Genomic DNA, 26,320 nt, shown 5'->3' with positions numbered 1-26,320 from the left:
GTGTAGTTCAGGTTTACATAACGCCAAGTGTTTACGAAGAAATCTGGTGTCAAAAAACACTACGGCACATCCAGAATTTATTCTTTATTGAAAAACTATACAACAAACTGAGTGTGGTTCACCAGGATGAACGCGTGAGTCTAAAATCAAGCTGTTTTTGCAGGAACGCAGCGTGAAAGGATCTCTGTGATATACGTGTTGTTTTGGGCGACGAGCTCCTGCTTCATTTTCTTGAGGGCCGCCTTCACCTCTTCTTCACTCATGGTGTCAGCAGGAAGGGACTTTACCTTCTCCAGGAAGTCCTGGATCAGCTTCTCCCCCACCTGAAGGATGGGGAATAGCAACAAAACAGCAGTCAGCCTCATGACAATGTATGTTTAGGTCAGTGGGAAATGCTACTAAGAGTAACCCCCTTTTACATTACACATTTGACCCATTGATAATTTAAAACTAGAGGTTAATTATGCATGGCGATATATTGACAGGGTACTGGAAGTCACCCGTACTTGTTTGTCTGTCCGGCGTCTCTTGGCCTCAGGCTCCTCCTGCTCAGACTTCTCCCCCGCAGGTTCCTGGAACTCCTCCAGCTCCTCCGCCTTCTCCTTCGCCATGGCCACCACAGACGGCGGGAAGCACGCCAACTCGGCAACGTGGATTCCAAAACTCTGATCGCAGACACCTGAACACACAGTTAGGGGGCCTGGGTCAGTTCACCTGCCTCCTCTCCACCAAAAAGATCAGACTTTATTGTGCCGAGCTGACCTGATTTGACTCGGTACAGCATGGTGAGTGTGTTGTGGGAGGTCAGGGCCGTGACGTGCAGGTTGTGGACGATCGGCTGCTGCGACGCCAGCGCCGTCAGCTCGTGGAAGTGAGTGGCAAACAGACAGAAGCAGCCGATTTCGGAGGCGATGTGTTCGCTGATGGCCCAGGCCAGACCGAAGCCGTCGTACGTGGACGTGCCTCTGCCGAGCTCGTCGATTATGATGAGCGAGTTCTCCGTGGCCGAGCTGGAGGGACGACACCCGCGATGAGAAAAGGCTCGTGTGTGTGTCGTCTTTTGTAGTTTTACACCAGCTTGTAAGTCTTGTTCTTACCGCAGGATAGCAGCCGTCTCCAGCATCTCGGACATGAAGGTGGACACTCCTTTGACCTGGCTGTCTCCCGCTCCCACCCTGGCCAGGATGCTGTCAATCACGCTAAGCTCCGCCTTCTCGCACGGCACAAAGCAGCCAATCTGAGCCATCAGAGCAATCACACCGACCTGACGGATAAACGTGGACTTGCCGCCCATATTTGGTCCTGCAGACGAGGAGAGTCGTGAGTTTCATCATCACAGATTAACTTGTTTGGCTTCAGAAAAGGAACTCGACTAAAGAATTAGACGAGGAACTAAAGTTCTAAGAATTCCTCTGTTTACATCACATCTGAAAAACCATGACGATTGTGCGTTTTAGGAAGTTTACGGATTAAAAAAAATATGACGACTGAGGTAACACAATTTCCACAAAACGGCACAATTGTGGGACTGATTTCTGAATCAATGGAATGGGTGAAAAGCAGAATGGAAGCTCTAGATCGTCTGCCCAGGGCTCCCACGCAGCTCCAGACATCCTTTTCCTGGATAATCTGTCTGGTATGACACAGGGATCACACCGTCTCTGTGGAAGTCTTGATTTAAAAGGACATGCAGTCTATGGCACTTCAAGGTTACGTGTCATGGTGTGATCTATTGTAGCTCAACGAGGCAGCGTTGTGTTTGAAAAGACAAAGCCAGCGAAGCAAAAAGAGCACTGTTGCTAAACGAGCGTGTCACCTTAAACAACTGGAAAATTGGTTAACTGCTTCTCAGGACACGTGGGAACCCCGTCTGTCTGAGTAATTGGAAAAGGGGTCACTCTGTGATAAACCTACAGAGAATTATTACCCAAATCTGCAGCTTTATTGTGAGTTTTTCTCCCAATTACGCTGAAAGTTTGATACTCCACTTTGGAACAGAGTCATCTCTTCCTACCCGTTATAATATAGAAGTCCTTCTCTCCCTGGGCGAAGGACATGTCGTTGGGTATGAAGGCGGTGTCTGCGTCCGTCTCCATGCAGGGATGTCTGGCCTGCTTCAGCTCCATACGCCTGCAGCCGTCCGCCAACAGCCGGGGCCGGACGTACGGCACCGGAGCAGAGACGGACGCCACGGCGAAACTCGCCACCGCGTCCATCTGAGCCGTCACGTCGCTCAGCATCTGGAGAGGATCCACGTAACCTGCCGGGTCACAGAGTTCAGACTGCAGCACATGCCGGCTCCTAAAGAAACGACTAAAATCTGATTGAAGTACACCATGTGACCACAAAACCAAACTATTTAGAAGTTAAGAGAACTGCACCGTTTGGTAGAAAATGTGAATGAAATCATTAATAAAGGGTCATATGAATCTAACTCCACGGAATGATGAGATTGTCTGTCAAATCGATTGCTGAAATCATGCTGAAGACGGTGAGCAGCATGTGATGACGTTCCTCACCTGAGGCGATGTTGATGATCTCTTTCACAATGGCATTCTGGGCCTCCTCATACTCCTCTCTGTTCTTGGCGTACTCCTCATTCAGAGCGCTCAGCTTACTGTAAACATGCGACAGAGCATCAGCTGACAGCGAGGCAGACGTGGAGCGTGTGACGCAGTGAGACTGACCCGTTAGTGAAGCGCACTCCGTTCTTCTGAACATCCAGCGTGGTGAATTTCTTGTTGTTCCTCAGGCTCTTCTCCTCCTTGCAGGTGACTCTCAGGAAGAAACCCAGCATGGCGTTGGACTCCAGCTTCACCGTCTTACCAGCGTCCAGACCTGAAACACGAAGTTGCCCGAAGTTCAAAACATCATCCGGGTAATGCGTCGCAGCTTTGACCGTTGCCAACGTCCAAATTAGCACACGCCCCCCAAAAAAAATCCCAAATAGCCCGTGAGATTAGGAATAGTAATCCCACATTACTCATTATTCTGGAGGAGATCTATAGACAGTCTCAACAAAGCCAGGTCTTATGTTGAATATGTTGACATAAACCCAGTCTATTCATTTATAGGCCTACATATGAGTGAATAAATGAGTTTTTGGGGCCAGTGAAGTCTCAAACATTATCGTTATCGCTGAACTAGCATTTACTTTACTCAGTGTCGCTGCAGCACATGATGACCGCATGGTGTAATTGAATTGCTTTGGCGTTTTTGTCAGAATCAAACTTCTTTGCACAGACGTCTACCCATTAGATAAATAAGTCATCGACTTGGATCCCTGCGTGTTTGCTTGTGTATATTCACCCAGTTCTCTGGCTGCACTGCTCAGCACCGCCTGCATGCTCTTCTCCAGAGCATCCATCTTTTCTCTCAGCTCACTCAGCGCTGGGTCGAACGACGCCTTCACCAGGAACTCGTGGTGGTCAATCTACATGCAAGTACAAATGCCCGTTAAACGACGTGTAGAATTGTTAAACATAATACAGAGGCAAATATTCTTACATTGTACATGTGAAGATAAAACACCAAAGCAAAGACCTGGTTCATGTCCAGCGTGGTTTCAATCATCTCCTGGTACTTAACAAAGTCCGATTGCAGGTCTCTGAGAGGAGAGAGGAACACCGCCTCCAACAGAACCTGGTAGCTACCTACAACACACACGTCAGACAACAAAACAGGTAGTATGTACGGACAATGAACGTATGCTAATAAACAGTATGCATATAAACAGTTATCAGGTTCATTACCAGCCTTCACTCAAACTTAAGGCAGTAAAGCCAATAAGCTTATTCCCCAAAATGTAGAAATACGGCCTGAACTGACATTTTACAAGATTACATATTTTATTAGCGGTTAGCTCCCCGGCTCCGCATGTCGAATTGTCCTCGTGCAAAAATACTGAACCCCAATCGACCGTTCAGATTAGATCCCGATGGGCAGGTCGGCACCATGCTCTGCCATCGGTCTATGAATGTGTGTGTGTGTCGTGTTCCGATGGTATGGACTGCAGGTTTGTGTGTACCCGAGTATCTCTCCAGGGCAGAGACGAGGGCGGGGACGTGGCTCACAGCCTGGTAGACGCGGAAGCAGTCCTGCAGCGTCGCAGAGTGACGGTGGAACTTCTTGGCCAGACGGTGAAGGTCAGGAAACCGCCGCAGCAAGTCCTCCTGACAGGTCTGCCTGAGCTCAGAGTCACAAACGAAGCTTTCCACCAGGTCCAGCCTACACACACACACACACACACACACAAATGTGTCCTAGTGTAATGAATTTATGTGGCAATCTAAGCAATGCTACTCTGGACTGCATCTACGGTTGCTCAAATAAAACACACGGCTGTTATTCAAAAGAACAGGGAGGTCCCGATCGAGTGTCAACTGTTTATTAAATGTGCATCCGACACACTGAAATAACAGCTGCAGCCTACTAAATCTGAGTTTCATGTTCTGCGACCATCCATTCAAATATGCCTCAGGACATCAGACGTCGCACCTCGTGACCGTCATTTAAAATTACCTTTCTTCTATTTTGGTTTTGTCCATGAGCGGTTGTTTGATCCACTGGTTGACGAGACGCTGGCCCTGCGGCGTACGGCACTTGTTCAACAGACCGGCCAGCGAATGAGCTCCGCTGGTGTCGTCAGGTGATCCCTGGAGGATTAAATTCAACATTAACACCTTCCCGTGGCCTATTTGAACATTATCACGAGAACGTCTACAAAAGAGATCCCATGACATCCACAACCATAGAAAATGCGCCAGCCGCAAAACAAGAGGCTCAGTAAACACCGCCCTGGAACAAGTTTATGTCCTGATCTCCTGATTTAAACTGATGTCTAAATGTTTTCAGCACAACAAGCTGATTTCCTTTTACTTCCATTGTATCAGCAGAAATCTGAGAGGTAAAAGCCGATAAAATCAAAACTACATGCATGACTGGCGAGAGACTGGTTTTTTTTTTGGTGTTTTGGGTGAACCGACCCTTTCGTCAATTAGGGGAAAGTGTGCGGTCCCCTGTCACTGACCTGGAAGAGGTTAAGAGCCCTCACGGCAGCGTTGTCCAGCCTCATGTACTGACCCAGGTCCAGTGGGGTGAGACTGAAGGAGTTGAAGTTGGACTCGTCAGAGAGCAGTTCAAGGAAACGCACCACTGCAGCCAAGCACGACATGGCCACCTGTGAATGAAACCACCGTATTTAAAACAGCTGGAGGGCACAAAAAGGCTCAATGACCCATTTCTTGATATGATGACTGTGTGTTTGTACGATGCCAGGTGGAATCGTTTGGGATCTCTTTCTGTTTGCTCACCTGCTTGTCCAGCTCAGGCAGCGTGTTGCTCGCCACGGTCTCTCCTCTCTTGGCCCTCAGCAGCCTGTTGAGATCCTGGATCATGTCCTTGCCACTGAACTCCGCCCTTTTCCTGTCCGAGATCAGCATGCCGCCGCGCTGCACCACCTAAACAAACACACGATAACCACAATGTCTTCTTCACGCCATAATCGCACCATACTTCGGCCTGTACCGTTAGTGGGCGTTAAAGAATGCTGACATCTGATGAAACACACATTACCTCCCGTAGTTTACTGCCGTCGGTGTTGACTTCGCCCTGGGCCAAGAGACACTCTTTGGGGCTGATTTGGACCAGAAGGGACTCCAGGTTGGAGAAGATCTCGTTGTCTGGGAACTCGCACACCCCCATCGTCCTCTGGGCTGCGTCCACATAGCCGACCCCGACCACGCGCTGTCCGTCGGCTCCGGTGGCGAACCGCACGGCTACAACTCCAGCACAACCCACTGCTCCGGTTCCACCACCGAACAAGATCTCCTCAAACTGAGTCAAGTTTCCTGGAGAGGCCTGAGAGTGGAGGAAATGGGCCAGACGGACGAGAGGCAACAGACAAATGGAGAAACAAGCCTTCATTTTATTGGTATATTTTGACCACTAGGAGGCAGCAGAAACAAGTTGTGAACACAAAATTGACATTTTATGACCTTTAAATTGACATGGTAAAGACCTGCAGATAACTTGTTTTAAGCAGTTTCATGTCTGTCTTAACCTTTTGGGACTATGTTGGACTTTCATAATACTATTAACGTGTTTGCATCGATCCATACACGGATCAGCCTAATTCAAATTATGATGGCTTTTGCATACTTTATATACAGTACAGGGCCTCTGCTAAGAACACATTGTATAATGGAGCACTGGCACAAAGAAAGTAGGGACAACAACATGGCTCACCTACATTTAAAATGGTAGATGAGTCTTTAACAGACAGAAAACACAGACACTCCTCGACAACCAACACAATACCTTGTGGTCGATCTTCCAGTCGTGCTCCTTGCTGCTCTTGCTGTGGTTCTTGTACACCTCTACTCTGTACTGCTTCACCAGCAGCAAGTCTTTCACAAAGGCCTCGAAGTTCAGCTTGCTCAGCACCACACTCTCCAGCTTGCGACTCCCTGTAGACCAATAAGGCCACGTTAATGATAAAAAAAACAACCCGTCAGTGCGACTACATTTAAACTAGCTAACGTTATGCAGTACCTAGCAGGACTAGCAGCTGATGCATGCATTTGTAGCTAGCTTAGCTACAGCTAAGCTTCTATGCAGCCTGCTGCCAGTTTGCAAGCTTCAGCTACAGAGGCGAGATTACCTGAGCCCAAATATTTGATGACTCCATTCGTCTTGAAAACTTCCTTCGCCGTGAATATGGCGTCCTTTCCGTGAACAGTGTAGTAATCACTACGGTCGAATATTCTGAAAGTCGTGTCCGGTTTCTCCGGCATGGAGGAAATGAAGCTGAGAAAGCCATGCTCAGCTGCACTGTCCAGAGACAGGTTCTGTTTCGGCTGCACCGCCATGCTGGAATCTCCCGCGCTGGTATCGCGCTGCAGCCAAACCGGAAACAAAGTTATTTTTCTTCTTCTTCTTCTTTTTGTTTTATGGCGGGTGGCATCCAGTGAAAGGTGCATTACCGCCACCTACTAAATTGGAGTGTGGACTCGATAACCAATCCCCTTACCAAAAAAAACATGTTAACATGTTTTCCTCTATGGTGCTTCTTCTAGATGGCCTCCCTTTGCCAACTTCTTTCTGAACAGCATAAATATGTCTTCCTGTGTCTCCTACATCCCAACTGTGCTGCCATTCCTTAATAATATTTATTTTGATTTAGCTTCTGCTTTGCTGAGTAAACTGTCTGTCTTGTGCTGACTTCCTAAAGCTTGTTTTGCTAATTTATCGGCTCTTTCGTTTCCTTTTTACCCCTCTGTGTGCTGGTACCCACATAAATGATACAAAAATACCCATATTCTTGAGTCGGAACAGTGTTTCGTATATTTCATGAATTAAATCCTGCCTGCTACAAAGTTCTTCTTCTTCTTCTCTGTGTTTATTTGCGGATCGCAAAGCAGTCAGCAACGTAAAAAAGATGCATAGCGCCAAACACCGTTTCAGAGCGTGTTGATTCATGGCATTAAAAACCCGAATACTAATTGGTAAGAAGAAGAGGGAAAATATAATAATAATAATAACAATAATAATAATATAGAAGTATTTGAAATGTGCTCAACATCTTTCAGATTTGAAAGAAAAGAAAATACTATAAATTGATTGTTATTTGTTTTGTATCAGTTGCTCTTGCTTTGGCTCTGCTGCTGCTTTTGCTTTGAAATATTGTTAATTACAAAATAAATTGATCTAATTAAGCCTATTAGCAGTTGCAAAAACTTTTTTGGTGAATCACCACCAATGGCACTGTAAAGACCTTCAGCCTTGAAATAACAGATGACCACCACAAATAATGAGTTGCTAGCATTGTCAAATATTCCCATCACACCGTGTAAAAACACATCATTTACTCTTACTTCATGATTAGATTGTGCAAGGCGAATTTGGTATTATATGATGTTGGCATGCATTGCATTAATTGCACCTATTTGATTTTAAGGATTAGTTTTCATTGTTGATCAGCTGCATTGCATTGAGCATCATATACTTATATTGCTGGGTATATTTGAAGGACTTTAAATGTATGTAGAAAGAAATAAAAAGTAGTAATACAATTATTCAGCTGAGGGGAAAGTCCAAGACACAGTGGGAGCTGTTGATTGAAGGGTAGAACATAAAGGTTAATTACATGCCTGCATGTGAGAATATCAGCTCCCCTTTTCCCCTTTAAACTTCCCTTTGCACCAATTTGTGAGCGGTAAATCACCATAGTAATCACACACCACATACAGGAGGAGCTCTGAGGCATCAACAGACACTACAGAGCTAAAGGTCGTCATGAGCCGAGCAGCACGTTGTCCTTGTTTGCTGTGATAACTTGATTCTCCTCAGTAAAAAGCCATGAACTCACCAACACAGACAGTTTGTTTCAGATTTATTCAGCCAGCATTTAATCTCCCTTCATCCTGCCCCGACTTGTAACTATTTTTATCACTTTAGTGTCTGTCTGTCGGTTGGTCCATCACTTTGGCCCAGATTGAAATTTTAAATGAAATGTTTTGAATGGCTACATGCAAACAAGTTATGTCTCTGTGTAGAAGGGTTAAAACTGAGCAGTGGACACGGCAGGCATTTTGACTTGTCAAGGCAGGGAAAGGAACCATGGATGCTTTTCAATATGATAACTTGGTCTTCCTCGCATCATCTTTCCTCGCTTGACCTAGAAATATTTGCCCCTCTGCCATCATGGAGGATCTTCTAATCGCTGAGATGCACCTCGAGAAGATGAGGAGGCTTATGAAGGAGCTGAGAGAGAGGAAACACCAGTTTATTCTTTCCAGAAGTCTTTATAGCTGCCGCGACAAAAGAGGCATGACACAGCTGGAATAATCATGGCAGGGCTCTACAAATGTTAACACTCAATCATATATACATGCCACTCTTTATTTGTATCGTACTTTTCATACAAATATAAGTACTTATATGCACAATAAAATAGATAAAGGCCTTCATATTTCTCTCTCTCTCTCTACACACACACCCTGGCTGTTAAATATAAATATATGACATCTGTGCCATCAGTTGTGCCACATGTGATACCCCAGAGCATCACCGAGCCACCGCCATGCTTCACTGTAGGCAGAGTGTTCTTCTCAGCGTATGCTTCATTCTTCCTACTCCAGACATATCGCTGATCCATGGGCCCGGCAAGTTCCAGTTTTGTTTCATCACTGGTGAACGTCTCGAAGTTCGGGCATGGAGACCTTCAGCGTTTAGTAGCACCTTACTGTGGAAACTGAAACCTTGCTTCGTGCCTGCTGCCACCAAGTCTTGCTGCAGGTCTCTTGCAGTCACTCGAGGGTTTTTGGCCGCCCGTTGATAGTTTGTTCTTTCTGCCACGTCCAGGTAGTGTAGCCAGTGTTCCTTTAACTTTGAGCTTGTAAACTATTCTTCCAAAGGTATCCCATTCAGTGCCTTGGTTATCTTTTTGGCACAGAGGCTACCTTTTCCTTGTTTGTGCAATGGTCTCTTTTTGGACTAATTTGCAATGGGGGTTGAACAATTGTGTGTGCAACTGTATACGTGTGTGTGTGTGTGTAGATATATATACTGTGTATATATATATATACACAGTATATACACACCCATGTATATATATGTACATATATGTATCTCCTTCACCTAGTTGTATGTACATAATACTAAATGTCAGGGGGGGTTTTTTACCTTTTGTATTTAGCTGTGTGAGTACATTGAATGCAACAACAACAAAAACAGAGTAGCTGATTCTGATTCTGATAAAATGAATTGCTAACTATTTTAATTGAATTCATTTATGAAGGAAAATATTGTCTGGCTTTTCCAGAATTGAGGATTTGCTGCTGTTCACTGTTTCACATCATGCAAACAAACTGCAGTAAATTACAAAGTCACGAGCCTGCAGTAAGAGAGAAGTCTGTGTATTTTCTAGTAAAGGGAGGGGGGGGGGGGGGGGGGCTCTGTGATGACATTTAACCTGCTGACGATAATACATGTTTTGACGTAGGCGGCAACTTGACAAATGATGCGCACGAGGCACCGGGTTTCGGCTTTATAAACGCGGTGAGCACCGGGACCAAGAGTAGTTGAACTCTCCAGACCTGCAGTGTATCTCAGCTCCAGGACTCCTCTCATCTCTCCTTCTCGTCTTCCAGAGCTAGACAAAAAAGAAAAACCCACAAAACCTCCGACATGAACGGCCACAGCAACGGAAAGGTCAACGACACCGTGGAGGAGTTCCAGTGCAACAACAGCTTCAACGACCTCATCATCGACACCAAGAAGTCCGCCGTGCACCGCAAGCACGAGACGTCCCGCAAAGAGGACGAGGACAAGTCCCGTTTACCTGCGCTCGAGGCCGCCTACACCAGCATAATCCGGGAGCTCGGGGAGGACACGAGCCGGCAGGGGCTGCTGCGCACGCCGCTGCGCGCAGCCAAGGCCATGCAGTTCCTCACCAAGGGGTACCACGAGAACATCGAGGGTGAGTAAACAGGTTCATCTCTGTGGGGGGTTTTTCTGGGAGATTGATCCTCGTACAGGCGAGTTGACGTGATGTGACCTCTCTTTTTCTTATCGATTAAATGGAGAAAAAACCCACCTGTAACGCAGTTTTAACTGTGACGGTTCAACCTTTCAATAGCTGTAGTTTGTGGTGGTGGCATAAGAAACGCACAAATGTGGAGTCAAAGAAAGGAAGAAATGAAATAAAGTAGCTCCTCCTTCAAAAATGTAAAGATTTGACGGGTTTCTATGATTTCTTGAAGATGTCTTCTCGATTATTTTTCCAACATTTATCAAGTGAATCATTGACTGTAAGTAGATATTTCTTTGAGCGTGCATATGTGTGTTTGTAACCCCCCAGACATCTTAAACAACGCCATATTTGACGAAGACTACAATGAGATGGTGATTGTGAAGAACATAGATGTGTTTTCACTGTGTGAACATCACCTGGTTCCCTTTTTTGGCAAGGTAAGGCTGTGTGTGTGTGTGTGTGTGTTGTGTGTGTGTGTGTTTGTGTGTGTGTGTGTGTGTGTGTGTGTGTGTGTGTGTGTGTGTGTGTGTGTGTGTGTGTGTGTGTGAAGGGGGTAAAGGGCTTGTGCATGTGAAGTGTTTCTGGGCCGAAAGCAAATATTAAATCATCATTAAAGTGTGTGTGTGTTTCTAAACGTCATGAAGTTAGCATTTAATTTGATAATACAAAGCAAATATGAAGTCCTCATATGATTGTGCGCGTGTATCTAAGTGTTGTATGGTGAGCATTTGAATTGATAATATTCACCATTCTTTGCTGTGATTATGCGACACCTGCTGTCTCTCCAGGTTCACATCGGATATATTCCCAACAAAAAAGTGGTGGGACTGAGCAAGCTGGCAAGGTAATGCACACACACACACATCATAACCCTGCCACTGCAAATGTTGCTGTGTGTGTGTGTGTGTGTGTGTGTCTGGTGTTGGTGCCGGGTGGCTGCGTTCTTCTGTTATTTCAGCGCATTGACCTGTAGGATTAAGTCTAAGCCCAGTGGCCATCATCTAGTCCCCCAAGCACACTCGCAGTCTGAACTCTATCCGCTCTCGAGCCATGAGAAAATCCCCTCAGACCTGTGGGAATCACCAGTTATTATCACAGCCTCTCTGTCTGTCTCCTTCTTTCTCCCTTTCCTAAAATATCACACCATCTCTGAACATACGAACCCAGAATAACAGTAACAGAGTCTGTGTTTTTTGTTGCTGTTGTTGGGTCTTGCACCACAGAGCTGTATCGGGTGAATCATTCACAGATGAAGGAAAGTCAGGGACTGTTTGTCAAAAGACGAATGATTATTATGCCTGATCTTTAATCCTTCCTCTTCAATGTGCTTGTGCTCTGCTTTCTGCAGGATTGTGGAGCTCTTCAGTCGGCGGCTTCAAGGTCAGCGACCAAATAAATAACCGACTGTGCATATAATCAACAGCCCGTTTCTTCTAGTTTACCTAAGAACTTGAATGCAATCTAGCATCATCATGTTCACATATGCTCCAATGTTTTGTCTCTTTCAGTTCAGGAGCGTCTAACCAAGCAGATTGCCGTGGGAATATCAGAGGCTCTGGAGCCAAAAGGTGTCGCTGTGGTTATTGAAGCAGCGTAAGTACACATCACAATTTCATCATTGGTATGATTTAAAGCTGCCCTACTACCACACGGGCAAATTTAAAAAGGTCAACGTTCAATAATGAGACTGCCGGTACATGCATATTCAACATTCCCCCCACTTCCTCGCACGACTTTCCTCAAAGCACGTCAAATGCTGCAGCTGCACATCTGATGTGCTATTTGTGTGTGTTTGCAGGCACATGTGTATGGTCATGCGTGGTGTCCAGAAGATGAACAGCCGCACGGTGACGAGCACCATGTTGGGAGTTTACCTGGAGGACCTCAAAACCAGGGAAGAGTTCCTGTCCCTGTCACAGAACTAACGAATGTCAGTCCTTCCAGGGCCTCTGTAGCACACGCAAGAGACCAATTAGAAACCAATAGCAGGAAACATAAAGCTGCTGTTTGATGTAGGATCCAAGCAAACTCTGGAGCTCACCTCACTGACCAGATAGATTTCAGTCCAGCTGCAGAAATCCATCACTGTGAACTTTATAGGAAATATAAGACTCCCATTCTTGGTGCCTTTGGTAGATATTTTACATTTAGCATCTTATATTGCAATTGTGTCGTTATTAAATATGAAACCTGATGTTGGCACATGTCAATACTGAAGATTTTCACTTTTTTAAAATAGGAATGTCATTGGTGCTTTTGCGAAGTGGATCTCACACCTTCCCTTATTTCATCATCGCACTTACAATCCACGTATTTTAATAATTGAATTAACTATGTGCCATTTATAAAGTCTTTGTAATGTATGTTGTTTCTGAGATGCAAATGATTACATCTGTCGCATGTATTTGAAATATTCTTTGCTGAAATAAAAGGATTTAAAAAAAATATGAATGTTGTGAACCATACTTTGTTCATAAGCGATAACAGCCAAGAAAACCGTTCAGTGCATTATGTTTTCATTAATGACATTACAAAAGACACCTTCTACTTTTTATACTCCATATAATAGATTTTGAGTATGTAGCGTGTAAGTGAGAACATTAAATTGACTAAACATGAGGGCTCTAGGGATGGCTGTGTAACAGCTATAAACTCGGATAGTATAATGATGTCCCTGAATGCCCAACGACACAGAATAACAGGAGCAAAAGACCTTTAGATATCAAAGGAGTCTGTCATCAACCAACCTGTGAACTATAACCTATATCTCTGACAGCAATGGAGGAGCACCTGACAGCACAACGAGCAGTTTCCAAATACGATTATGTAAGAGCAAACCAATTATTACCGGCATACAGGACAGATATGAGTATGTTGTGCGTACCCTTTATGGCGTCAGGCGGAGGTAAAAAAAGAATCCTGTCACATGTCCTTCATATTAAATGGTTTAATTCACTCAAAAATGAAACACTTGATATATTACATAGAGAAAATAACTTTGTATAACAGCAAAGAACTAAAGCCTAAGTACTGCATTTAAAATGTACAAAAAAAATCTAGAAGCCTGGACTTGAAACAGGTGATGACTGGTGGTGTATTTGGATACAACAGTGCTTCCCTGTGTACGGCCACTGTAATAACTCCAGTGGCATTGTGTGATATTCTGTAATAAGAGGGCAAAGCCAGCTCAAGTCCCTCTTTCACAATGGTGGGAAGAATAACACAAAAGGCCTACAGCAGGACATTGTGGAATTATGACAAACATGAACATCCATCTCATTCTCACATCGTGGAACTGTTCATTGATCGTCACGCTGTCACACAGATGTCTGTTTGTAGTTTTTGGTGTCCAAAACTTTCCTTCCACACATTGCGCAGATTCCTGAAGACAGAAAAAAAGAAGAAATAAAGAAAATCAATTAAAGAAAATCAGTTTAGAGGGAAAAGCAATATCAGGGGCAGGTGCTTCACTTTTTGTATTATGGAGCATGGAAAGGACCATTTACTGGATTATGCTTCTTAACTTCAAAGCAAAAGAAGTTATTAGATCCATTTTTAAATGCATGCTATGGTTGTCAATTTTTTAAATTCCATTTTTGTAACTATCATATTCTTGGAACTTGCTTGCATCGTCTTAGTCTGCAAACTTTTTTTTATCAATAACTGATTTTTTTGGTACAAAACTTGGTATTTGGTACAATACAACACTGACATGATATCAGTTTATAAAGTTGTGATGGCAAATGTTAGCAAATCCAGCCGACACAGCAACTTTGGCATTCATTCAGAGCTGTGTTCACTTAATGAATGGAAGTGTCAAAACATGGCCAAATAAACCCAAAACGATCTACATAACTAAATACAAGACGACATGGCCTTTTTCGGTGACCCAACCATTCAAAGTGATCCGTTTGTTACAGGAGATTATACAGATATGTTCAGACTAGTTATTCTCAGTGAAGAATAATGTGTGAAGTCATTTGTCTTGGTCAGACAATGTATTTTGCCAGATAGAATATGTTTTAATCTGTGCCAAAATCTCCAACTTTGTTTTTTTTCTGTACAGTATAAAGTCCAGTGTGAGTGAGTTTATACCTTTCTTGTATGCACAGCCCTGACAGTAGTGTGATCCAGACTGATGAACTGAGCTCTTGCAGATCCTGCAGGTAGCAAAGCCCGTCTTGCTGTATGGGTCAAACCTGAGAGAGGGAGATGCATTACAGACACATAACTAGAGATGCACCAATATGGGGTCAAGGGAATAAATGATGATGATACATTTTAATGTGTAACAATAAGACTGAGTCAATAAAAATACTTTTGTGTGACTTCCTGGAAATAAAAACAGAGAAAATGGTGGAAGTCAGACTTTAGCGAGCTACTCACCTGGCTTTCTTAGAAGTCAGGATCTTGTTTTCATTTAGCTTACGCCCACCACCCTCTGAAAGTGAAAGAAGCAGAAAGAACTCAACTAATCATCACCATCTAAGACAGATGTTCTCAACCTGGGGGTCAGGGGTACTGGACTGATCGGATAAATTCAGCTATTTGAAGATGTCACAGTGGACTCTGGGAACTTGCATTGGATGGGAATTCAAAGCCAATGGAAATCTGAACAATTAAACAAAACATAAGCAGGTTTATTTCTATAATTACGGTTTACAAATTAAAGACACTCACTCCTGTTTTATGTGCAACATTGTAAAGTATATTTTTGAGAGTTTAATAAGTAAAAACTCATTTCTTTCTTGTGCACTTGCATAAATAAACATAGTAACAGACAAAAACACATGATCACTGAATCTGTGTGCTCTGTTTACCTGTTGTATTCCGTGCTCCATCCTTCCAGGTGTCGGGTGTGATGACTTTACCGAGCTTCTTCTCGCCTGAAATAAGGAGTGACACACAATTTGAAGAGAAAATAACACGTTTAACGGGCCAAAACATGGACCAAAACAACAACAGCAATGACAACAGTTAGCTAGCAAGTTAGCTTTCAAAGGATGTAACGTAAATACTGCGCTAAAAGCACACAAAACAGGTTAGATTTAAAGATAGATCTTAACAGGGCGATACGTACACTTTTCACAAACCATGTTTCCTCTGTGTTTGTTTTGAATCGATGCTTTTCAGCGGTTGGCCAAAATAAAATCTAAACGTTAGCTAACTCTTAGCTTGCTCGGTCAATGTTTGTAAACTTCCTGTTGTTTCTTCGTCTTTCCTTCTTGCAACAGGCTGATTGGTCAAAGCTGTGACGATCTCAAATGCAATTGGCTGATTCTACCGTCCGTCACAGAAAATCCAGTACGACGTCACTCACGTTAAAGAGTGGTGGGTGTAGTAGGATGAATGATATCCATTTAAAAGTATGGGCCATAATATTAAAGCTTACAATACATAATAAAAAGGAGAGAGATTTTCTCTCTTTTTTTTCTTCTTCTCTGGTTGACCTACAACATAATACTTCCTGTTTGCTCGTAAGGTTTCTTCAAAATAAAAGTCCATTGGAGGTGGCAATTGCTACTGCAAGGGTTACATCCATAGTATTTAACAATATTTGAGACAGCAGTTACTATGGGGAAATATCACATCATGATAAAAAAGAATGCAATTAACGTTAGGTCAGCTCTCTAAAAGTAGTTTTATTTTATGAGTTATACTATTGGACTTTTATTGTGAAGTCTGAGCGGAAGTCTTTGTTACTCCATGTTTACGGAAGGCAGGTGAAGAAACTCAGCCATGGATTAAACCTCCTCCGTGCATCCGTTGCTGAATTAACATTTATGAGCACTTCATTTGAATTTTGCCTTCTGCGTTTTATTCTCCTGTTATAGATAGTCACGTGCTTCATCATGTGGGGCCATGAAATCAGAGCCATGGCGTCCACTCACGCCATCATCGCCGCCTCGGTGTTCATGGCCACCGTTCTACCTGCGGCGCTCGTGCGCGGCTTCTCGGTGTACGGCACACACCTGCTGTGGCTCTATTCGGTGTCCGGTGCGGTCACCGCGGTCAGTGTCGCCGTCTTCTGGCTGCTCGGCATCACGCCGCCCACCAAGAAGCACACAGTGGGATACAAGGTGCTCCGACGTACTCTCATTGTGACTGTTGTGTTGAAGTACAACTACAGAGACATGCATGACAAGTATAAGTACTGAAGTATTATTGGCTAAATGTACTTCAAGTATGCAAAGTAAACTTACTGACTGCAGTTGCTGATATTGCAAATACCGATGCATTAAAGTAGCATTTCATGTTTTAGCTGGTTTAGGTTTATTTGTTTAGTTATGTAACTTTTAGTGCATGACTTCTAGGGGCCAGGCCCTCTCTAAAGGGCCACAAGACAGGTGTATTTGTATGGTACCTTTTAAATAAAAATAAGACTATTCAAAGTGCTTAACATAGAACATAAAGGCATTAAGAAAAGAAACAAAAGTCAATCTAAAAAGACACATTCATTTGATGTAAAAGATAGAAGTAGAAGATACAAATAACCTTCAATTTCCCCCACTTCCTTCTGCAGCTGTCTCGGTTGTTTCGTTCCTGTCTTTACTTCTTCCTGTCGTGCCTGTTCTTCCACACTGTGGTTGTTCTCTATGGAGCGCCGATGATTGAGTGAGTATCTGCTGACGCTCATGTGTGTAGAGACGGATGTAAAACAGATGCAAGTAGATAACGCAACTTGAAATGTATCACGCACATAACCAAATAGAGTATTTGCACAGCGTCTGTTAGATTACTTTAAAGACATGCGACATCTTTTCATTTTGTCTCTGTGCATTAAGCTTCAAACTCTGTAATTATCCTAAAAATACCTGTTTTCTTCTTTGCTTCGTTGTATCGACACAGGTTCTGTTCGTGTCACTGAATCTCTCTGTATGTGTTTCAGATCCGCCTTGGAGACTTTCTCCCTAGCTGTGCTGCTGACCTCTTTAACCACACTGAGGTGTCTCTGTGTCCACGGCCCTAATGTCCAGGCCTGGATACGAGTATTCAGCCGGCACGGGTGAGCCTAAAACCCTCCTCTTTCATGTGCTTATCTTGAGTCTCTAAATTGCATACACTAACGTGTCGTTGCTTCGCTCTGTCTCCGTCTCCAGAGCTATGTCTGTGTGGGACACCTGTCTACAGATTACAGTGGCCTGCACTTTGGTAGGAGCCTGGGTGGGAGCCTTTCCTATACCTCTGGACTGGGACAGGCCTTGGCAGGTCAGCACACAGTCAAACCCTCACATAGACAGAATTTATTCTGTCGGATCTTCATCCTAAAACTGGGCGTCATGCAAGAGCAATTTTTTATATTCCAATCAGCTTCATGAATGCCACCTGTTCATGAGGAGGTGCACGTTTATGAAATTCCATATTTGGCATAATTGATGCCCCTAAACTTTTTATACAATGCGGCTTGTTACGCACCGTTTGTGGGAAAGTTTTGTTCTCAAAAGTGTCACCGAAAAATAAAACCGTGGACTCCGAACACAAAATATCAGCTGTCAATACTGTAGTGTGACAGAAATAAAGAGGGAATGATTCGATAACTTGCGTAAGCACAGAGATATTAGACAAGAGGATAGTATAGTCTACAGTTGATGATTTTACAATGTGCCAAATAGCTTCTCAGGGGTCATGAGTCATAAATGTTTGAAACCACTGATTTATAAAACAGCAGTAAATGTACAAAACGGCCGGCAGGGGGCGACTCCTCTGGTTCCAAAACAAAGTGCGATTGTATGGAAGTCTATGAGAAAATGACTCTCCTTCTCCCTTAATTTAAACATTGTAAACATGATTCTATTTCATCCTTACTGACCGCCAGAGGCAGTGCTTAACACTGGATGTATCCCGTCTCGCGCATGCGCAGGTCGAATATTTATATCAACAAAGTCACGTGTGACCTCGGATGACCACCGTCATCTATAAGTTCCGGTGTCATCCTGAGCTCAGTCCTTTTTTTCTTCTCGCGTCGCAGGTTAGCTACCATGGTAGCTTAAACAAGGATGTGTCTACGATCAAGACATATTAGAGCTCGTCGCTGTAGCCTTGTGACTACCGGTCGGAGTTGCGGTTCTCTCGCCCTCCAAAGGCTGCGACGAGCTGTCCCTCTTCGGAGGGAACGGTGTGTTCGCCGTTCGGACATCGAGCCCCGGACTGGTGGCCGCCCCTATCATCGGTCGTCACCAGTCTGATAAGGGTCAGCTAAGTCGTGATGACAGCAATCGGTAAGATCGATTAACATTGTTTTCTATAACAGTTGTTTGTTCCACGGTTGGCAGAGCGCTTCCGCTCTAGTAATCGAGTGGCGCGCTAACGAGAGCGTAGAATTACGCTGTCGGCCCGCCCTTCACAGTGTTACGGCTATCACAGTTAGCAGAGTGTTCCTGCTCAGGCAAACTTTGTGAGACACTAGTCCGCATTGGCGTTGTGTACATGGAGATTTAATCTTTACATCTGACGTAATTCGCAGTTAGCAGTGTCTTCACTCAGGCTAACTTGGATGCTAGCTGGGACTGCGTCCATCAACTTTGTAAACCTTACGGCTGTCACAGTTAACAGAGCGTCCTCGCTCAGGTTAACTCAGTGGGAAACTAGCTAAACAAAGCTGATACTGGGGCTGTAGCCATCAACTTTGTATCCTTACAGCTGTCACAGTTAACAGAGCGTCCCCGCTCAGGTTAACTCAGTGGAAAACTAGCTAAACAAAGCTGATACTGGGGCTGTAGCCATCAGCTTTGTATCCTTACAGCTGTCACAGTTAACAGAGCGTCCTCGCTCAGGTTAACTCAGTGGGAAACTAGCTAAACAAAAGCTGATACTGGGACTACGTCCATCAACTTTGTATCCTTACGGCTGTCACAGTTAACAGAGCTGTCACAGTTAACAGAGCGTCCTCGCTCAGGTTAACTCAGTGGGAAACTAGCTAAACAAAGCTGGTACTGGGGCTGTGGCCATCAACTTTGTAGCATTACAACGATCACAGTTAGCGGAATGTGCTCGCTCAGGCTAACTCGGTGAATGCTAGTTATACTAAATCAACATTGAGGTTGTGCCCATTGATGGTTTTTACGCATTACGGCTGTCGAGTTCGCTCCGGCTAACTAGACTAAGCTAATACTCGGTGTGTCCATTGATTGTTGTAAACATTATGGACATATCGGTAGCGGATATCAGTTAGCAGAGTGCTCTCGCTCAAGCTAACTGGTGGGACACCAATATCTGCAGCAGCTGTCTTAGTGAAGAGTGTCCTCGCTCCCCTCTCACTGTAAGGACTGTGTTCTTTTTGTCAGTTTTCACAGTAGCAGAGTGCTCTCGCTCAAGCTAACTGGTGGGACACCAATATCTGCAGCAACTAGCTTAGTGAAGAGTGTCCTCGCTCCCCTCTCACTATAAGGACTTGCCTGGCCTGTTTCCACAGTGGCAGAGTGCTCAAGCTAACTGGTGGGACACCAATATCTGCAGCAATTAGTTTAGTGAAGAGTGTCCTCGCCCCTCTCACTATAAGGACTTTGCCTGACCTGTTTCCACAGTGGCAGAGTGCTCTCGCTCAAGCTAACTGGTGGGACACCAATATCGGCAGCAACTATCTTAGTGAAGAGTGGCCTCGCTCCCCTCTCACTGTACGGACTGTGTTCTGTTTTGTCCGTTTTTTACGGTAACAGAGTGCTCTCGCTCAAGCTAACTGGGGGGACACTAATATCTGCAGCAACTATCTTAGTGAAGAGAGTGGGCTTAGAGAGTGCCCTCGCCCCTCTCACTATAAGGACTTTGCCTGACCTGTTTCCACAGTTGCAGAGTGCTCTCGCTCAGGCTAACTGGTGGGTCACCAATATCCGCAGCGGCTGGCTAAGGGAAGAGTGTCCGAAGGATCACTCGCCACTGACTGCCCCCTGCCTGTTCTCTTAACATTCAGCAGAGCGCTCCCGCTCGGACTGATTTGGAATTCCGCATAAACTAGTGGGACAAGGGTTCCACCAGAATCGCGGCCATGTTAAACTCTCCCGGCTGTAGGACCTGTATAGCTCCTCTTCAGCCGGAGGACGGCCCTGACCTCTTGCCCTAGCAGGGAGAACCCAGGCAGGACCTGCGGCATCACGCCTTGAGCAGTAAGGTCTGCTAGGCTGGCCGAAGTGGAACACCTGATGCGGGAGGGCTACCTCCCCCTGTCAGGGCAGCTGAATCCAGACCAACCTACCCTGGTCATTTGTATGGCGCTTGCACGCCGGGCATACACAGCAGCTGGAACATCCACCTGTGAGTGCCTTCTTCAGGCACCTTCCCGCCCTCACCACCTTTTCTGTTCCTCCCTCCGAGGAATATCTGAGGGAGTTGCGTGCATGGTGGAGACACCAGGGCTCTCTCCCGCCTTACATCAGACCATGCAGGAGGTGGCAAATCTGGCCTTGCACGTATGCCAGCCAGTTAGACGACTATGGCGTCCATCAGTTTCCCCTGAGGAGACTCTGAGGCCCGATGCCAGGTGCCCTCGACCCAATGTCGGGTCAAAGATGACCTGCTATCCAGGGCTTGGGACACAGCAGCGCTGTGCACCGTATCGACAACTCCCTCTCCCACCTCATGCTTTCCCTCGCAGATTCTCTGCAGCGGGCTACTTCGACGCTTCTGCTCAGTGATGCTTCATTGCAGGCGTTTGCGCTCATATCGAGGGAACGTGGATGTATGATGTCCACCCTGGTTCAGACTCGCCGCCAGGTTTGGCTGGCGCAGTCACCCCTATCTGAGACATGTAGGAGGACCCTCCATACTGTCCCAGTGGAGCCTGGTGAGCTGTTCGAGTCAGCTGCTGTACAGGCGCTTAAGCGGACTGTTAGAGCTAGCCAGACCTGGCAGCAGTTCTCTGGTCTTTGCAGGGACCTGCCTGCACCCCCAGACCTAGGGGTCCCATTTTTGGCCCACACGGCCGTTTCTCAGCCTCCAGCTTACCCTAGTAGCGCAACAGGCCTCGGCGTCCTGCTGAGAGGCCGGACCGCTACCTATACAACCCAACTTACGTCCCCGTCCCCCCCGGCAGGGGTGCCAGGAGATGTCTCCAGGCCGGCTGTCGGGGTTCTTTCTCCCATCAGCGGATTTCCAAGGGAGAGTGGTTCACGTCTATCGACGCCTGTTCCCATGGTGCATCACCACAACTTTCAGTCCTGGGTGCTTCCATTCGGACTCTCCCATCTCCCCATGGGTGTCCACAGTGTGTTACTGCTGTCCTTTCCCCCTGCAATCGCAGGGCGTGAACATACTGCCGTACTTAGACGACTGGCTGACCTAGGCGCCGTCCCGGCTTCAGGCGCCACAGGACACTGCTCGCCTTCTCTCACGTGGCCCGGTAGGCCTCAAGGTGAACATGGAGAGGAGCTACCTGAGCCCTTCTCAGAGCATAACCTTCATTAGGGTGGCCCTATGAGGGCCTGTCTGTCGCCCCAGTGCGGATGGCTGAACAGCCTTCACTTGGATGCCAAGTGGCACAGATACAGGGCAATAATATTATCGAAACAGTGTCTATTCATCTATTCACTATCCCCATGGAGGGAGTGCATATCTGGCGAACAGTGTCCCAGGAACCGAGCCCCAGGGGCTCGGTTCCATTCCACCAGGAGATTGTCACAACAGTTACCTGCCTCTCAAGGCGGGTGCAGGGTGACAGAACGGGACAGCCTGGGGGCAGTTGTCTGCTGAAAGACCGCAGGTCCAGGTTCTAGAGCTAGCGCTCGAGCACTCCCTTCCATGTTTGAAGGGAAAGCATGTGCTTGTCCGGTGGACAGCACCTCTGCTGTGATTTCCCATGAACTATCGATGGGGCACCAGATCTGCAGAAGTTGCTACGGGGATCACCGTGGCCTTCTGACTTGGGAGGCCCCTTGCCTGACCAGCCTGTGGGCAATGTACCCACCAGGAGAATGGAACAAGGTTGTGGTTTTCCTGTTCCGTTACAAGCCTCCACCGGGAGAGTGGCGGCTGCATCCAGACGTGTCGACCCACTGCCCCCACTGGGTCTCCCTGACGGAGAGGACCAGCCCTCTGGGTCAAGATGCCCTGGCTCACACGTGGCCAGAGGATCTTCTTTATGCCTTTCCACCAGTCCCTCTGCTTTTGCTATAAGCTTGTCAGAGTTCTTCCCCGACAGGAGGGATCTCCTGTCGCAACTAGAGGGTCGGATTTGGCATTCCAATCCCTGCCGCCTTCAATTAGGGGTCACGGGAGGGCCCGACCGGATGCTGAGTGGCTGCATAGAACCAGTCTGATGGACTATTCTGAATGCCAGTGCGCGGTCTACCTGCCTGCAGTACAAGAAACAGGTGGAAGCTGTTCTCCGACTAGTGTGCGGCTCAGAACAAGGTCCCAGTACAGCGCCCCGTGCCTGCTGTACTGAGTTTCTACAGTCCCTCCTGGATAAGGGCCGGTCTCCCCTGCAGGGGACCTACCCTTGGTACTGGACAGCTTATGCTTGTCCTTTTTGAACCCCTGGCACAGGCGGAGCCTAGATGGCTATCAGCAAGACGGTTTTCTCCTTGCTGTCAATTCAGCTCAATGTGGGGGCGAGCTGCATGCCCTATCAGTGGAAGAATCATGTCTGAGGTGGAACTCAGATGGCTTGGGTGTCACTTTCTGGCCTAAGGCAGTGTTTCTCCCAAGGGGGTGGATACGTTCACATATAAACCGGCCTATCCAGCTGGCAAAGTTGACCCCCCCCCTCCCCCATCGGGAGAGGAGAGGTCAAGGCTGCTGTGCCCAGTGTGGGCCCTCAGAGCTTATATGGAAGCCACCGCCTGCATAGTCAGTTATGGTGAGCCTCAGAAGGGCTGTGCTCCTTTTTAAGAAAAAAAAGGAAAAACGGCACCTGTCCCACTGGATAGTGGAGGCCATTGCCGATACATACAAGGCGAGCGGCTGCGCTCGGCCATCCGGGGTGAAGGGTCACTACCAGGAGTGTCTCCACACCGAGGGCAAGCCTGAGTGGTGTGCCTGTGGGGGATACATGTGCGGCGGCCTCAGGGGCATCACCGAGCACATTCACCAAACACTACAGAGTTAACGTTGCCACCCCTCACCCACTGGGGAGGGTTCTTGGCCAATTTTCTCTGCCGGAGCTATAAGGGGTAGTTACTGTGCTTCCTCGTGACTCTTTTGGTATAAGTCATCCAGTGTTAAGCACTGCCTCTGGCGGTCAGTAAGGATGAAATAGAACGAAAGTTACGAACGTAACTACGGTTCTATGAATCCTGGATGACCGCCAGAGTTCTTGGTCACTCGGAATCCCGTGAACTCGCGAGAAGATTCCATAGGACTGAGCTCAGGATGACACCGGAACTTATAGATGACGGTGGTCATCCGAGGTCACACGTGACTTTGTTGATATAAATATTCGACCTGCGCATGCGCGAGACGGGATACATCCAGTGTTAAGCACTGCCTCTGGCGGTCATCCAGGATTCATAGAACCGTAGTTACGTTCGTAACTTTCGGTTTATGGTCTCAATCACTAGTTTGAAGTCTTCTTCAATACATCATGATGTTCATTTAGTAAATGATGGTCCATTTAGAGTCAAATCGACCATAAAGCAGAGTATGCTTTAGGGCAGGGCTGCCTTGTCACAGTGTAGAGGATGCTATGGATTTTTTTACAATATAGAGCTGACAGAGTTTTGTCTGACTCTGATGTTCGGCCAGAGGAAGCTCGATGCAGCTTTCCATCTTGTCTCTAATATTGAATCTCTGTAACACAATTTTTACAATTATAGATGTATTTCTCTATATCTTTTCTGCCAGTCGTCTTGTTTGACCTCCTCCGGCATACAGCACAGTTTGCTCTGTTAACAAAAAGCCAGTTGTTTCCATTCATCATTAAACGGTATAAAACACAACCTCCATGAGTCTGAAATTATCATTCAAAGCAGTAGCCATTAAATCCCTCTCCTTATTTCAGGAATTAGATTATTTTGAAATGACAAAAAGGAAAAAAGATTAAAACTGTAATTGCAAAGGGAGTTCTCTGCAGAATGACCGGAGGAAAATGCAAATCAGAGACTGTGGTAATTGAAGCGTAACTCTAAACTGCTGTTCTTTTCCATGAAAGAAGTTCCTCTTTAGATAAAACATTACAAGTGGAAACATGCTTATAGGGGAGAAAGGATGTCGTTTTCTAATAGCTCAGCAGCTCCTCTTGATCTATCAGTGCAACGATCAGACTCGCTCTTCTTGCTTCTTGTAGGTTTGGCCTGTTTCATGCAGTCTGGGCTCTACGATCGGCTTCCTGACCGGCCTTGTTGCAGCTCCCGCGTGGATCCACTATCATCGCAAACACCTCACGTACAAGAGCAAGTGACGGACAGACGTGTGCGTTTCTGTGTTTGTGACCACGAGGGTATTTCTCATATTCCTGCTGTATTCCTTTAACTTTGTACCGGTTATTTATTGGGAGAATTCTCTCCTCTTGCTGCCTGTAAAAGAGGAGTTTATAATAACACGAGACGGTTATGAGCAAGATGTGCGCATGGAGGCTGAATATGTTCCTGAAGAAGCAATACTTCTTTATTGGATTTGTTTTGATTAAAAGGTTGGAAATGTTCTCAACATCAGTCGTTGGAGTGATTGAATCCAAAAATGCTTAAACCTGCAGGTGGTGCTGTTGCATCAACACACACACCCACACACACACACACACACACACACACACATATATGCGTGCGTGTGTGTAACGAGTTTAAATGAAGAGAAGAAATCAAGCCTCACTCTCATTTGCAAAGTAATCAGTATTATAGTTGGGTGGTCATTTATTGAAAGAGTCGTGACAGAAAGTTAAAGACAAAGTGTAAACTCGCTGCAGAGTGTACGTCCATCCTAACACACACACACACACACACACACACACACACACTGTAGCCGTTCTGCACCTGCAAGCTGACTTCTGATGAATACTGTTCCTTTTTAAACAGCCATTAATCTCGCTCCAACTCCATTTCAACACCCTCCTCCCTCTCCCCCTCTCCTCATTCCAGCTTTTCACATCCTCAGGCCACCGTATCAATTCACTTTCATTTTAGGGACATTCATTTTCTTCCTTTCATGCCGCTCGCATCTCTTATTCTCGCCTCGCAGCCTGGAAACTACAATGAAGCTTACATTTTCTGCACCGCGGTGTCACACTATGAAGTAAATGAGGGATGTGGTTTGCAGACATGTTTGTAATACATAATTTGCAGCGTGAGTGGGATTGGTGAACATGGTTCTGCACAGAGCGAGGGGCATCTGTCCATTCACGCTGTGTTTGAACTGTTACATAAGGTTAGTTGCTGGGGAAAGACTGAGAAAAATAGCCTGAAGAAGGAGAAAAGAGGGAAAAAAATGCATTTTCAAAACCTATATAGGGAGAGTGAGAAGCCCACGTGCACTTATGACCAATCAGCACACCTTGTTCCTCCGACTGTTACATCCATTATCCTTGTTCTCCTGTCTTTCTCTCCAACACCTTCTCCAGAGGGCCCCCGGAGAGCAAAGGGTGTGATGTCACTGATTTCATCTCCAGCCGGCCTGTGGGGTGTGTCATCACACTGGGCATGTCACATCTAGTGATTTTTGTTGTCATTGGTTTTTTCGTTCTATATGAGCTGTTCTAAATCGATTTATTTGGAGGACAGACATCTGTATGGAGTTGCTTTGTTCGAGTGCTCGACAAGGAGAAGGCCATTCGCTCCTGACACAAAAAGCTACTGCTTCACAAAACACCCTCCCCGTTGAATCTCGGAGAACTTTATTTATTCATTGTTTGTTCTCGGGCTTTGT

General features: G+C 45.9%; 4 protein-coding genes across 4 annotated transcripts; 2 read left to right on the top strand and 2 right to left on the bottom strand.

Moving 5' to 3' along the window:
• Nucleotides 1-71: 71 nt before the first annotated feature.
• On the bottom strand, nt 72-6,876 carry msh2 (mutS homolog 2 (E. coli)). Its single transcript, XM_079292791.1, has 16 exons — nt 6,662-6,876; nt 6,319-6,467; nt 5,575-5,859; nt 5,313-5,459; nt 5,030-5,179; nt 4,522-4,655; nt 4,028-4,227; nt 3,544-3,653; nt 3,310-3,433; nt 2,688-2,838; nt 2,520-2,617; nt 2,015-2,260; nt 1,098-1,302; nt 763-1,010; nt 507-679; nt 72-323 (listed from the first exon to the last, which is right to left on the bottom strand). The coding sequence occupies exons 1-16, from the start codon at nt 6,867-6,869 to the stop codon at nt 147-149; spliced, it is 2,805 nt and encodes a 934-aa protein (XP_079148917.1). The 5' UTR covers nt 6,870-6,876; the 3' UTR covers nt 72-146.
• A 3,312-nt stretch (nt 6,877-10,188) lies between these two features.
• gch2 (GTP cyclohydrolase 2) lies at nt 10,189-12,459 on the top strand (the record flags this gene model as incomplete). The annotated part of the gene is made up of 6 exons (XM_079292928.1): nt 10,189-10,480; nt 10,862-10,971; nt 11,323-11,378; nt 11,883-11,914; nt 12,043-12,127; nt 12,333-12,459. 6 exons carry the CDS (start codon nt 10,189-10,191, stop codon nt 12,457-12,459), a joined length of 702 nt encoding a protein of 233 aa, XP_079149054.1.
• A 989-nt stretch (nt 12,460-13,448) lies between these two features.
• Nucleotides 13,449-15,869, bottom strand: cript (cysteine-rich PDZ-binding protein). Its single transcript, XM_079292913.1, has 5 exons — nt 15,615-15,869; nt 15,355-15,420; nt 14,921-14,975; nt 14,630-14,733; nt 13,449-13,916 (listed from the first exon to the last, which is right to left on the bottom strand). Exons 1-5 carry the CDS (start codon nt 15,628-15,630, stop codon nt 13,852-13,854), a joined length of 306 nt encoding a protein of 101 aa, XP_079149039.1. The 5' UTR covers nt 15,631-15,869; the 3' UTR covers nt 13,449-13,851.
• Nucleotides 15,870-16,260: 391 nt separating this feature from the next.
• On the top strand, nt 16,261-25,105 carry pigf (phosphatidylinositol glycan anchor biosynthesis, class F). Its single transcript, XM_079293910.1, has 5 exons — nt 16,261-16,614; nt 17,058-17,149; nt 17,424-17,540; nt 17,635-17,743; nt 24,750-25,105. The coding sequence occupies exons 1-5, from the start codon at nt 16,387-16,389 to the stop codon at nt 24,861-24,863; spliced, it is 660 nt and encodes a 219-aa protein (XP_079150036.1). The 5' UTR covers nt 16,261-16,386; the 3' UTR covers nt 24,864-25,105.
• The last annotated feature ends 1,215 nt before the right edge of the window (nt 25,106-26,320 follow it).

The sequence above is a fragment of the Melanostigma gelatinosum genome (assembly GCF_949748355.1).
Source record: "Melanostigma gelatinosum genome assembly, chromosome: 21".
NCBI classification, from domain to species: domain Eukaryota; kingdom Metazoa; phylum Chordata; class Actinopteri; order Perciformes; family Zoarcidae; genus Melanostigma; species Melanostigma gelatinosum.
Note: the sequence above shows the minus strand (reverse complement) of the source record. Positions and strands in the feature narration are given on the sequence as shown.